This window comes from Ceratotherium simum, chromosome 16, assembly GCF_057802395.1.
Source record: "Ceratotherium simum simum isolate JZ-2026a chromosome 16, ASM5780239v1, whole genome shotgun sequence".
NCBI lineage: Eukaryota > Metazoa > Chordata > Mammalia > Perissodactyla > Rhinocerotidae > Ceratotherium > Ceratotherium simum.
In genome coordinates, this window is record NC_141915.1 from 21,812,528 (window position 1) to 21,826,010 (window position 13,483).

Here is a 13,483-nt window from a genome sequence, read left to right on the forward strand (position 1 = left end):
CTTCTCTCTGGGGGCCAGGCCTACACACTCTCTGTTCACACTGAACAAAAGCAGTTGTTCTGAAGACCCCTCTGCAGTTGACAGCTGCTGTAGAGGATCTGCTCAGGGTTATCCACGAAAATCAACTCTGAATTTTCCACAGCGAATATTTGTTCCCATTCCACTTTCCCAGAATGCTTCTGGGCTGCCCCACCCTCCCTCTCTTTACCAGATGTTCTGCTTCCAGGAAGTCATCTCATTTTGGCATGAGTCCAGCATGACAGAAGCAGGATGGCTAGGAAAAACGTAGTCACACAGCATTCTCAAAGGGCATTTTATAAATTTATTTTATAAGCCCAAATTATTCTAGAGCAGAAGTAGAAAGGCAAATTTATGTTGCAGAATAACTTCATAATGCACTCACAACCATATAGAAATGATATGGGACTCTGCCTTAGATGATCTAAAACATACTTCCTCTTCTTTCATGCATAAGACTGGATTTGCGCTAAGAATGGTATATCAAAGACAGCATATATGCTCTCTATGGTCTCTGAAGCCAAAATTTTTTAAAAGTAAAGACAGACCCAACAGTTGCCTACCTGGTGTCATTGATAACTTGCCCACCTGTGGACTCCCCTACTCTCCCTCCCCCCGACTCGCTCACCGCTGCCCTTCACTCTATAGGCATCTCACAGGACAAAGGGAAGGGAGTTTTCATACCAGAGATCATGGTCATAAACCACCTGAAAACCCGGAAAGTGACTTAAAAATCTCATCTTCTCACCTCTAGCTATTAACGACAGAGGATCAGCCAGCCAATTGCTTAAGACCTGGTTCTGGGTTCCAGGGATTTCTTTCCCTGCTGTCCCTGTGGCCCAGCTGTACTCACCTGTGACAGTGTTGAGCTGGGGACAAGGATCTTTCCTTAGCTCTTTGGAATGGCTGATAGGGAAGACAGAGCTCCTTGTAACATAAGCAAACTAAGCACAGAGGAAACTGGGAGATATCAGCTGACGAGGGGGAGGAGATGCAGGAGGAAGAAGAGAAGGAAGGGGCTGCCACTGCCAGGGTCTCAGGGCAGCAGGTGGACAGTAACAAGAGAACGGTTCTCAATTTTTAGGTTTCATCATCCTTTGGTGAAAACACGTGGACTTTCTCTCCCAAGACAAATTTATTAAGCACGTTCACAAAACAGTTTGCACATGGACTCCCCTGCCCCCTGCCCAAAATAATCTGTCTGTGGATCCCAAGTTAAGAAACCCTGAGCTCAGGGAAGAGTCACACCACTGGTCCTAATCCCTGGGAAATAGAAAAGGGTTTAAGCAAGCCATCACTGTCGGTATCCTGTGAGTCACCAGACAGGGCTGTCCCAAGGACACATCCCTCTGTGTGGGCAGAGGAGCCACAGATTTAAGCCCACAGGAAAGATAGAGTCAGATGGAGGCGGACACAGCAGTGGATTGCCTCCAGAATTTTTCCTCCCTGTGACAACATTGTTTCTGACTATAAACATTTCACTGGAATGCATCCTCTTAGCTAATTACAAAAGTGCTTATCACTCTGAGTCAGAGTTGGCTGTCCAAGCATGTCCCTAAACTCTCTAGGACAGGGGCCATGTCCTACTCATCCTTTTATTTCCAGCCCTCAAGCTGAGCCTGGTGACCCTTAGGTATTTCTTGAATCGGGTAGATGAATTAATTAGCAAGTTAATTTATTAGTAAATGGGTGTGTGTAGATGTAGTATTATATTTCGAGGAGCATGTGGCATTTCTCTAAGCCCCAAACCAGAAAACCACTAAATCTCAAACTGTTCTGGCCATTGGAAGTCGTCCTAGAGCTAGAAAATTTGGGAGTGTGATAGGAACCCACAAGAGAGAGAACAAAAAGGCACATCCACAATCGACTCAAGGATTAAGGGTGTCTTAAGGCAGGACGTCTCAAACTTTTAAGTGTGTAAGAATCACCTGGGAGCTTGTTACAAATGCAGAGTCTCGTGCCCCTCCCCAGACCTACTGAATCAAGATCTGCGTTTTGACAAGATCCCCAAGTGATGCTGCTGCTGCTGGTTTGCAGACCATACTTTGAGTAGTAGGATTCTAAGGAAACTTAGTGATCATATAATCAAATATACCCCCCTTTACAGATGGGGAAACTGAGTCCCAGGGAGAGCAGCTGACTTTGACTAGGTCAAAGTGAGGCACCAATAGAGCTGAGACCAGAATTTAAGACTTCTGATTGGGTAGTGGATAGTTTCCATCCATTTGTGAGACGATGTGCAGGGGGAGGAGTAAAGAGAAGTAAGGGAGGACAGTACCCTAGATCTTCTCTGGGCAACCCCAGTACCTCTGAACCATCCCTAAGGGGGGTGCTGATGTCCTCTTTTTCCCCGTGCCCTTTTTCTCCTCTTCTAAGAGCTTGCAGTAGAGGTTAGAGGAGCTATTGCTGGGGTTGGGAAAATTCCAATTTCTTGCTTCCCTCCACCTGACAAATAGCAAGTAGTACTAATATCATCCACCATTAATATTTGGTTAGTACCTACAGAACTGACATTCCAGGGAGAATGGGACATCATACTCAAGGTGACATCTTCTGATCTGCCTCCCAGATTCCCTCAGCTCCTGCCATTCACCCAGAGTTTCTCAACTGGTGAGCGGCAGCAGGGTTAAGATCATGAAATAAGATGACATTAAAATGCAGTCAACTGGATTATTGGATTCCAGATCAACTGGATTTTCCAATCAACTGGATTAATTCCTCAGACTATCTAGAGGTAGAAATAATATGAGCAGTACTTCTATCCAAATTCTGACAACATGAGCCCTAAAGAAATGATACAGGGGGAAAGTTTCAATGATTTAAAAATAGAATCCAAAAAACCTAAGAGACCTCAGAGGCCGTGTAATCTAACGTCCCACCCAATGCCTGAATCCCCTCTACCATTTGCTCCAATGCTTGCACCTACCTGGGTCCTTTGACTCGTTAGGCCTCCCCTGTGCCCTGCAGACATCTCCACATTAAAGCAGCCCCAACACCCTTTCACTCAGTCTTCCTCCTGAATCACTGCCCAGACTCACTCCATGCCCTATACGCCAACCAGCTCCCAACTGTCCCATCTTCTGTTCTTGTTACTTATTAGTCTTATTTATGAGCTTGGTTTGTCCTTTGGATCTGATATTCCACCAAGATAGGACTAGGTTGAAGTGAATTGTCATCAAGGAAGGGAGGCAAGGTCATAGCCAGTTAAGGAGGAGCCTCCTGTTTTGCTTGAGTTGACCTGCCTTTTAGAGTTTCTATCCACGGAATCCTAACTATTTTCGCTGATCTCTTTGAAGTCTGCCTTCTCAGTGTCTAAGGTCTGTCTGACTGTGCTTATCTCTTAGCCACAGAACAGTCACTTTCTCCTAGTGTTCCCATCCTTTCCGAGTCTCTCATTAGCTCTTCTGTACTGAGTAGGATTTGGCTGAGAGTGTCATTTCTCCCGTACTTGGGAGGCAGTGGTGGTGCACTGGCACTCAAGCTTTAGGTACCTGTACCAGAGGCTTAGGATGGTGGTTGGGGATCTTCATTTTAGTTAACAGCCCAGGAAATTCTGCGGCAGGTGGGCAGGGGTCCTAACCTGGAGAAATATTGGCGGGGATTTTGGTGTCAGACACCCCGGAGTTCAATTCCTAGCTCTGCAGCTTACTACCTGTGTGCCTTGAACAAGTCAGTTCATCTGTCTAAGCCTCAGTTTACTTGTCTTTGTTAAAGAGATGATAAAACCCACCTCCAAGCATTAAAACCATGAAATGAGATGATGTCTATGAAGGGCTTCATACAATTCAAGGCAGGTAGTAAGAACTCAGTAAACACAAGCTAGCACTGCTATTAGTGTCATTGCTCCCTTTCTCTTCAGGATAGGGAAATTATTAGCAGGTAATAATTTATTGCATATCCTTTTTAGCAAACTAAGATTTCTAATTTCTGCCTATGAGGCTTCTAATCACCCTATGATTTTCTTCTGTGTGAGTTTTGTGGTTCCTATTGGTAATTTATTACCCACTTCCATGCAGAGCTATGGGCTTTGCACTTAGTAGCGGATCAAAATTTGTTGACTATTTTTGAATGAGTGAATGCCATCTGGGCCAGGCCTTCTATGCTACAGTCCCACTGCAACACCACATCTGTTCTTCTTCCCCTCCTCCAAATGCTCTCCAGCATCCTCTTAACATTCATTGTAGTGCTGGTATAGTTCCCTCCTGGCCTGACCCTTCCCATTGCCCCAGTTGAGTGAAGAATACCATCCCATGAAGCCTTGATGATACCTGCCAGTTTGTATTTACCTCTTTGCATTAAAACTTCCAATCCACTTCATCACATATGCTCTATGCATATATTATGTTTTTAAATAGAGAAATAATAAGAGATGAAGCTGGTGAAATGCCAGTAGGAGTTGGGGTGGTGGGTGGGGCATGGCTTTGACCACCAGGGAACCACTTTTTTCTTTTTCCTTTCACAGAATTGTTCAGCTGAGCTTCTGTTGTTGTTATCAAATGATTAATTCAGAAGAATTGAGCCTACACTATGGATGAGTTACATTCCATGTTCTCCATCAATGAATAAATACATGTAGCAACTGTGCAGAGCACACACGTGTAATTACAAGGATTGTGGGGCTCTGGTGTTCAGGTTTGCAAGGTGGTAGAGTGTGGGGTTAGAAGCAAAGGCCCAAGGGCTGGTTCTGCCACTTGTGCACTGAATGTGACAAGTCACTTCAGACCTCTGAGACTCAGTTTCCTTGACTGTAAAGTGAGAGTACTAGCATCTTACCTCATACTGGTGCTATAATAATTAAAAGAGATAAAGTATGTTAAACACTTAGCATGGGGTCTGGGACAATTAGGCTCAATAAATGTAAGCTGACAGTGCTATTATTATCCACCAGTCCCCCCACTGGGGCTTTGATGCAGCTCCTAACTAGGTGGGAGAGGAGTGGGTGTCTGTTCTGGTCGGGTTCTTCTCATCTTTTGACACCCGGTTCTCTGGTGTCTTCTTCTCTGTTGGTTCATGTCAGGCTGGTCACTTAGAGCTGAGCTGATACACGAATGCCAAGGAGTTCACAGCCTCTCGAGCTACAGTTTCTCAACGTTTAATCTTGAAGGTGGGGTGACTTTTTGGCTTTCCTATTCATGCTTTTTCACCTGAGTTCCTAATTGCTATTGTATAACCAGGTACGTATTTGCCTTTCAGGAGATACATTTCTCACCCAATGCAAATACAAATACACGGGGCATAAGCATGACACCTGTGAGGAGCGGCTCCCCCACCCCAGCCCCACATCTCGTGGAGTTGCATTAGGAAAGTTTTATAGATCAATGAATCCCAAATCCGGCTGGTCATTAGATTCACCTGGGATGCTTTAGAAACCTACAGCTTCCCACACTCCACTCCCAGTCCTTTTGAATTGAAATCTTTGTGGCTAAGAACCACTGTAATGAGAACACCCGGAGTTACACACACAAAGAAGAACTTCTGAGATGAGTCTTGCCTGGGAAATTGACGGCCGTTACATCAAAGTGGTTGTTCTCTCTTTCACATGGGCTAGAGCAGAAGAAAGCTTAAGATTTTGGGTTTCCTGCCTCGTGCTCCTTTCAGGAATGCAACACAAGCCTACTTTAGACTCTACATCTGATATCTTTTCAGGATTCTGAGAGCCTGCATCTCTGGCAGGTAGTCACTTGTCGCTGATTTTATTAGGAAAGAGTGCCTTTCATCTCTCCCTATAAAACCTCTTTGGAGCGTGCGCTTGCTTAAGGCAAGTGCTCTGAGTTACAAGTGGAAGGATTAAGCCTTCCACATGTACTTCATTTGCTTACGTGGCCTAAGATTCCCTAAGAAGACTACAAATTATATTCTAGCCAAAAAGAAGTATGAGTGGACCAGCTCAGCCATTGGGAAGAAGAGGAGGAGGAAGAAGAAGGAGGCCTATTTTAGTTACATGGGGAAAATCCTAGAGCAAGTGAGTTGAGACTCTATGGAAGCTTAGGATGGCCAAGACAGGTATCATGTTAGTGGCCCTGAGTGTGATCTTGACTTCAACTTATTCTGATACAGGAGTCCTTCTTCACACATTAAGTTGTGTGCAAACAGCTTCTATAAACTGGATCTGCTGATGGCTGCTATCTTCTCCAGCTTGGCTTTCTTTCTGTTGGCAGCAACTCTGAACACCTGAGCTCTTAGTGTCTCTCTTGTGTCTGTTGACAGGCAATCTGTAAACCGATTCTCCAGTGCCCTCCCCTTTTCTTGGGGAGAGGGGATTCATCACCTAGTCTGTTCCATCACTTTGAAGAGCTACGTATATCAGGTTTTCATTAAATAGTGCTCTGTACTTAGAATGTTCCTTAAGTGGGTAGGCACTCGTATTCCTTCTTCCTGCCCACCCAACCTCACCCCATAGCATACAAGATGTAGAAAACAAAAGCAGCCAAGTCTTCCCTTTCAAAAGAAGCTGTGGGGAAGAGAGTAAAGAGATTCTATGAAAGATGTGCTAAGGCTCGATTTTGGATTTTACTTCTTCGTGGCAATGAAGCAAGGCTGAGTGTTCATGTGTGTAGTTGTACCGAAGCCCCCTGCATTCCAATAGCATCATTTGGAATCTGTTGCTTATCCTGGGAGGAGAAAAATGGGAATAAGGAAAGATAGGAGAAGAAGAGAAGGTGTATGAAATAGAGCAGGGTTTCTCAACCACAGCGGTATTGACGTTTTGAGCTGGATAATTCTTTGCTGTGGGGCTGTCGTGAGCATTGTAGGATGTTGAGCAGCATCCCTGGCCTCTACCCACTGGATGCCAGTAGCACCCTCCCTCCCCGTTGTGACAACCAAAAATGTCCACAGACATTGCCTAATATCCCCTGGAGGGCACAATCGCTCCCCGTTGAGGGCCACTGCTGGAGATCCTGCGTTTGGCTGGAAGGGCCCCTCTGTGGGAGTACTTGGACTAAGCAGTCCTCTAATCATTAGTCTGTCCTTGGCCTGTCCTTGACCTCATGGGTCTGGCAGGCCACTCTGCTTCTTCAAGCCTCCAAAGGGTTGGGTCTGTGCCTGGGGTCAGCCTCTCAGGGCGCTGTGAGGATAAAACAAGATGTCGGTTGGATAAATGTATTAAGTGTCTAAGTGCGAGCCAGGTTTGCTACGGCAGCTCAGACGAAAACAATGGGGGCTCTATCATTAGGCGGCTCGCGATCCTGTGGGGGAGGGGCATTGAGGAAATACTTGTAAGTTATTAGAATCTGGAGAAGCGTTTCAAATCCCACTTCAAGGATTTCCTTTTGCAAAAAAGAAACTGAGGCCCAAGGTGAGGACATCACTTGCTACGTGACGACTCATTTCCAGACAGAGGTAGGATTAGAGCCCTGGGTGCGTGATTCTCGGGGGAGTGTTCTTTTGACTACTAGCTGCCTCTCGAACTTTAGACAAGAACACTAATGACATGAGGCAGTGTGAGGGGCTCTGAGAACACAGAGGGCTCTGGTCCTCAGTGGCAGGTTGTGTGGAAGGCAGATACGCCGGAGGTGGCACCTGGGGAGGATCCTTAAAGGATGGATAGGATTTGAAAGGTGGAATTGGGTGTGGGCATGTAGGTAGAGGTGACAGATAAACAGTGGCATGGAGACCAGAAAACATAGAGACACATCTGAGGAAGAGCAAGTTTCCCAGCTTGGCTGGAGATCATGTTGGCACAAGGAAGTAAGGCTGGAAATTGAGAAGCGTTAAAGTAAAATGCTTACTAGTATGAAATATAGAGTGTGAAAGTATACTCTAAACTAAAATTATGTTTTCCATCTTCAGAACATGTTGGATGTTAACTCTGATTCTATTAGGAAAAACTGAGGCACAAAAGTTGAAGTGACCAGAGTTAGTCTGTATTATCCAGACATGGGTTATCTTTCTTACCAGCTACAAATTCCCCGCCCACCTCCCTCACTTTCCCAGAGACAGTTGATAGGTACAGTGGCCTAGTTTCTTTCATCATATCCCTACCGTCGTCCCTTTGGGTGGTTCGTGTGGTTCCAAGCATGCACGAATCCTCAGAAGCCATGGATGCATGGGTGCATGGGCGCTGGGTTAGACCCTAAATTGCTCACTATAGGAAGCTTTCACGCCTCTGTCTCATCCTTGTGCCATTTCTCCCCAGACCTACCCAGACTTCAGTGGGTGCTCCTGGGTCTTGGATGCACTGGGCTCTGGAGGCTTGGCGGCTGGAATGGGTCAGCCTGGAGGCGGTTAGGCTGTCCTTCTGCAACCACAGGAGAGCTGTCACCAGCAGAGAGATCCTTGAAGCAGTCAAGCGGAGATCCTCTTGGAAGAGCTTTTGAATAAATGTAGTGGTTCTGAATGGCCCTGTTCTTGAAATGACTGCACTTGTCAAAAAAAAAAAAATCGGGTATGTCAGAGGGCTGAGCTGGAAGACAAGGTATCTGAGAAGCACATGCTGCACCAGGAGTCTTGGTGCCCGCACCTGCTCTCCGGGTCCAGTGCATTTAGCCTCTGACTTAATTCGTGAAAAAAAAAAATAAGGAAAGCCATTTTCTCTTGGTGTGTGTGTGTGTTATGCCAGTGGTTTGTGGCTTTTAAGTTTTTCTTAGGCAAGCTTCTCCCCTGTTTTGGTCTTTTTGGAGGACACAATTCAACCCGTTACACCGTGTACGCACCATCCCCCGCCTCCAGCCCCAGGTGGAGGCTGCTGCCCTGGAATGAACTGATGATTTTTTTTTAAATTTAAGCACCTCTACCTTGATTTATAGGAACTAAAAAATAAAGAGAAAAGGGATCTGTTTGCTCTTTGAGTATAGGACTCATGGTATTGTTTATCTACGTAGCACTTAGCATAATAGCAGGTATAAGTGATGTATAAGCTGGTCCCAACTGTGGAAAAAACAAAAAAATTATAATGGTGTTATAAAAATACAATACTTTGGGAGCAGAAAGAATAAATGGGCTGATATATTTTAGATGTGGTGGTCTGGGAAAGCCTGGGTAGGTGACGTGAAAGAAGAGAAGGTGCTAAGCGTAGGGAAGGATTCTGGGCTGAGGGAACAGCCTGAGCAAAGGTCCTGCGGCAGGGAGGAAAGCTTTTAGCTTGTTAGAGAAACTAAATGAAAGCCAGGGTTCTAGCAAGCAAGGGAGAGTACAGTAGGAGATGAGGTTGGAGAAGAAGGCTGGGGCCACGTCAGGCAGGGTTTGGTTTTTATTCCAGTGTGAAGCCACTGAAAGATTGTAACTAGGGAATTGACATCTTGTTTCGTTTTTTTGTTTTGTTTTTGTTTTTAGTTGAGGTGTAACCTCCAGTAAAGTGTACAAATTGTAAGCACACCTCAAAGTTTTACATATATACATGCCCAGATTAAGATGCAGAACGTGTCCATCACTGTTGCTGCTGTCAAGAATAGATTGAAGGGAGTGGGGAAATGGGAAGATACATTGGAAATGTTTTGCCTAAGTTTAGCAGAGAGATGATAGGGGCCCGCATGAGTCTGGATAGCAGTCACAATGGAAAGAAGTGAAGAGATTTGACATGAATTTGAGGTAGAATGAATAGAATTTGAATGAATAGAATGGGCATGTGGAGTGAAGGAAAAAGTGATGATTCCAAGGTTGTGGGCTTGAGCAGTGTGGTGGACGATGGTGTCGGTTACAGAGATAGAGAACACTAAAGGAAGGAGGACAGGTGTTTTGGGAGAGAATTCCATTCTGGACATGTTAAGTTTTGAGATGTCAAATAGGTAGGACTGGACCAAAGATACAGATTTGGGCATTTATCAGCATAAAAAGGTGATATATAAATCAGCAGGAATGGGTGCGATTACTTAGAAAGATGGGGTAAAGAGGAAAAGAGAAGACGATCCAGAACCAAGACCAAAGAAACTCTAATATTTAGAATCAGATACTGGAGAACTGACAAAGGAAACCGAGGAGAAATCTGAGAAATCAGGAGGGGATGGTGTCACGGAAGCCAAGAGGGGAGAAAGTGGTCCGGTCTGCTGTGCACAATCCTGGGAGAGTGTTAAAAGGAGATATTTATGTATTGCATTTGGTGACATGGAGATCATAGTGACCTTGAGAAGTCAACTCACTGGAGCAGGGTGGGTATGGGGCAGATTTGAGCAGGTTGAAGAGTGAATGGGAGGTAGTCAGTGGAGACAGCTTTTTTGATGATGTTGAGACAAAAGGAGAAATTTAGCACTGAAAGAACAGAGACATGGGCTGGTAGCCAGACAGTCACTTGGTATAAAGAGAGAGAGATTTAAGATGAGATACTAGAGCTTAATTGTTTGCTGATGGGAATTCTCCAGGATAGAAGGAGATATTAATCCAGAAGAAAGTAGAGAAAGTTGAAGGATCCAGGATTTTGAGAAGGTGAGGGGGGATGGGTTGCAGAGTAGAAGTGAAAGAGGAGAATATGTGTACAAACCTTGGTAAGTTTCGAGATTTGGTGATGAAAAGAAGAGGCAGTTAGTACTATTTTTCTTTTTTTTAATGAGACAAGTGAAAGTGGAGGAGGGGCATGGGAGGTTTGAAAATAATATATGAAGTTGTTTCCTAAGGGACTAAGAGAGTGAGACTCGAACTCATGTGGACAGACTGCTCACCAGGAATGAGTGTCTGTTTAAGGTCTGGGATTGTGAATCGAAAGCAAAGCCAGTCTTGCTGTGTGACCTGCTCCAGCCACGCGTATCTGCTCAAGTGCAGTGTGGAGAATGCAGAGTTTGGGTTCTGCTGAGTGAGCCAGGAAGGAGAGAGGGCAAGGGAGCAGCTCCATGATGCACCATGTAATCCAGGCCAGCCAGGAGGGGTGGGGGACAAGAGGGGTGAGCACGTCATGGGGTTCAGTCAGGCCTGTCAAGTGAGTCTCAAAGAAGGACTTTCCCTCTCCAGCACCCTTTAGCATTAGCTAAGCCATGAGGCACTTGCCTAAGAAGCAGCGGTGACACCCAGTGACCACTCCTTGAAGTGCACCACGGGGTTGTCAGCAGATCCTGAAGCAACCTTGTGTGAAATAATCAGGGGGAGTTCTGCTCCACTTGGGAGGCACTCACGCCCTCCCACATTCTCTCCATAGTTGTCTCTGTGGGATTCAGTACCACTGGCCCTGCACTCTCTAAGGGGAGGGAGAGGCTGCTGCTCAAAGTGGGTAACTAGAAGTGGATAGCTGAGGCACTGAAGGCAGTCTGGGAGCTGTTGCCCAGATCTGGGCTTCTCTGCTACGTTCCTGCTGTCCTGGGCATTCAGGACAAGCATCCTAGGATGACTTTGGGCATTCCCAAAGCCCTGCTAGGGTTTAGACACATGCCAGACACAGGCCTCTTCCAGCCCACCGTTGTCCTGGGGAATTGTCATCCTGGCTGACTCAAGAGCCGAGTGAGGACTCCCCTCTCTCCACCTCCTCCCGAAACTTGACTGTCCTCAGGATCTGAGAGGGTCCTAATGTCTCTGGCTCCACCTAGGCTCCTCCTGTCCCAAGCACTGGGATCTGGCTTAGTGTAGAGGGAAACCCAGGTTGCTCCCCAAATTCTGTCACCCATCATAGGTACTGGGCTGGACTTCTGGCCCCAGGAGTTGGGTGTCCATTAGTTAGGGGCTATTCCACTCGCAGGAAATACCAAGAGGACTGAGATAGGACACCTAACCCCCTTTGCATGACCTAAGGTACTTTTATTGTTCTAATTACCTTTTACCAGGACCTGCTGTTTATCTTTCACTTTAAGAGGTTAGCAAGTCAAGTTTTAAGTCCAAGCACCAGAGGGTGAAGGTGTGTCACTGAGGCATGAGCCCTGGTGTGGGGCAGGTGAGGAAGATGGTTTCTAAGGTGGTCAAGAAATGGAGGAAGACTGTCTGACTCACCTCTAACCCTCTTCCCCACCTCTTCTCTCACAATCCCCAGTTTGAACTTGACTTTGAACTTAGGGGCAGCCTGGTGTAGTGGAAAGAGTCTGCACTGAACTGGTGGTCAGGTAATCACTTGACCACATCTGTAAAATGGTGATAGTAAGGCCCACTGCACAGGGCTGTAATGAAAGTTAAATTAAAATGTACATAGGAGGGCCGGCCCCGTGGCTTAGCGGTTGAGTGCTCGCGCTCCGCTGCTGGCGGCCCGGGTTCGGATCCCGGGCGCGCGCCGACGCACCGCTTCTCCGGCCATGCTGGGGCCGTGTCCCACGTTCAGCAACTGGAAGGATGTGCAGCTATGACATGCAACTGTCTACTGGGGCTTTGGAGGAACGAAATAAAATTTAAAAAAAAATGTACATAGGAGTGTTTCTTACATCAACATGGTTTGGTTTAAGGCATTATTATTAGATGTTTACACTAAGGGAGATTTCATAAATTTTAAGGAGAAAGAAAAAGCTTAATGGCAATGCAATTCCATTAGAGGTGGTGACCTTCCAGTCACTGGAGGGATCCACCAGAGGCAAGGTGACAACTGATATCCCTGCCAAGACTAAGAGAGCGCAGAGGGAGGAGGGTGTAAGGAGAAACACACAGGCAGGGCTTGGAGTCAGACGGACTTAGCTTCGAATCCCAGCTCTGCCAGTTACTAGCTGTGGCACCTTGGACAAGTCACAGGACCTCGCAGATTCTCAGGGTGCCCCTGTGTGAAGTGGAGATAACTCCTACTTCCCTGAGCTGTTGAGACAATTAGATGAAGTGCCGTCTGTAAAGCCTTGGAACAGAGTAGGCACTCAATGAATGGTATGTTGAAAACTCATTAATTTGGGTAATTCCAAACCAAGTATTTGGGGCATATATTATGGGCTAGGCTCCTTGCTAGGTGCTGGGTGACAATGCACAGCTTTCAGTCAGACGATTCTAGTTCAAATCCCAGCTTTACCAGTTACTAGCTGTAGAAACATATTGAACTTCTCTGAGCCCCAGTTTCCTCATATGTAAAGTGAGGGAGAATGATTCCTATTGTAAGGGATTATTGTAATGGTTATATGGAATCTGTGTAACGCATTTAGCACAGTACTGGCACATAAAAAGTCTAAAAAATGGCAGCAATTGTGATGAACACAGTCATACTGCAACAGTAAAAGGAAGAGATGCTGATGGGTCAAATTTAAAGCTGGAGACCCAAGTGACTTTTCTTTGTTGATAGCATTAAATCCATTCTTGAACCAACCTTGTCTGTATTAAATATGGGATATTATTTCTTCTTATACATACCTACTCTTTACTCCCTAAACACTTAAAGCAAGAGAGAGTTCCATTGACTCTAAAGAGAGGTGGCAAAATACTAGAATGGGCAAGAGAGGATGGCTGTGAAATCTGCCTTTAGAGCTCTTTCAGAAAAGTCTTTTGAGGATTTGAAGTATTTTTGCCAAGAGTATAGTTTCCCCTGCCAGCCCATTGCCCAGGTGCGCACGCCCTGATGTCCCCTGGGGAAACCCCTATTTATGGTCTCTATCTCCCTGGTCCAGTTGCCTTGACTTAGAGGAAATGCAAACTTGGCCTTTGTTTCCAG

General features: G+C 45.9%; 1 protein-coding gene across 1 annotated transcript; it reads left to right on the top strand.

The window, feature by feature from the left end:
• Positions 1–5,818: 5,818 nt before the first annotated feature.
• On the top strand, positions 5,819–8,339 carry H2BN1 (H2B.N variant histone 1). Its single transcript, XM_087440195.1, is given in 3 exon segments — positions 5,819–5,980; positions 8,156–8,202; positions 8,204–8,339. Coding segments are annotated over 3 exon segments (342 nt in total). The 3' UTR covers positions 8,337–8,339.
• Positions 8,340–13,483: the final 5,144 nt, after the last annotated feature.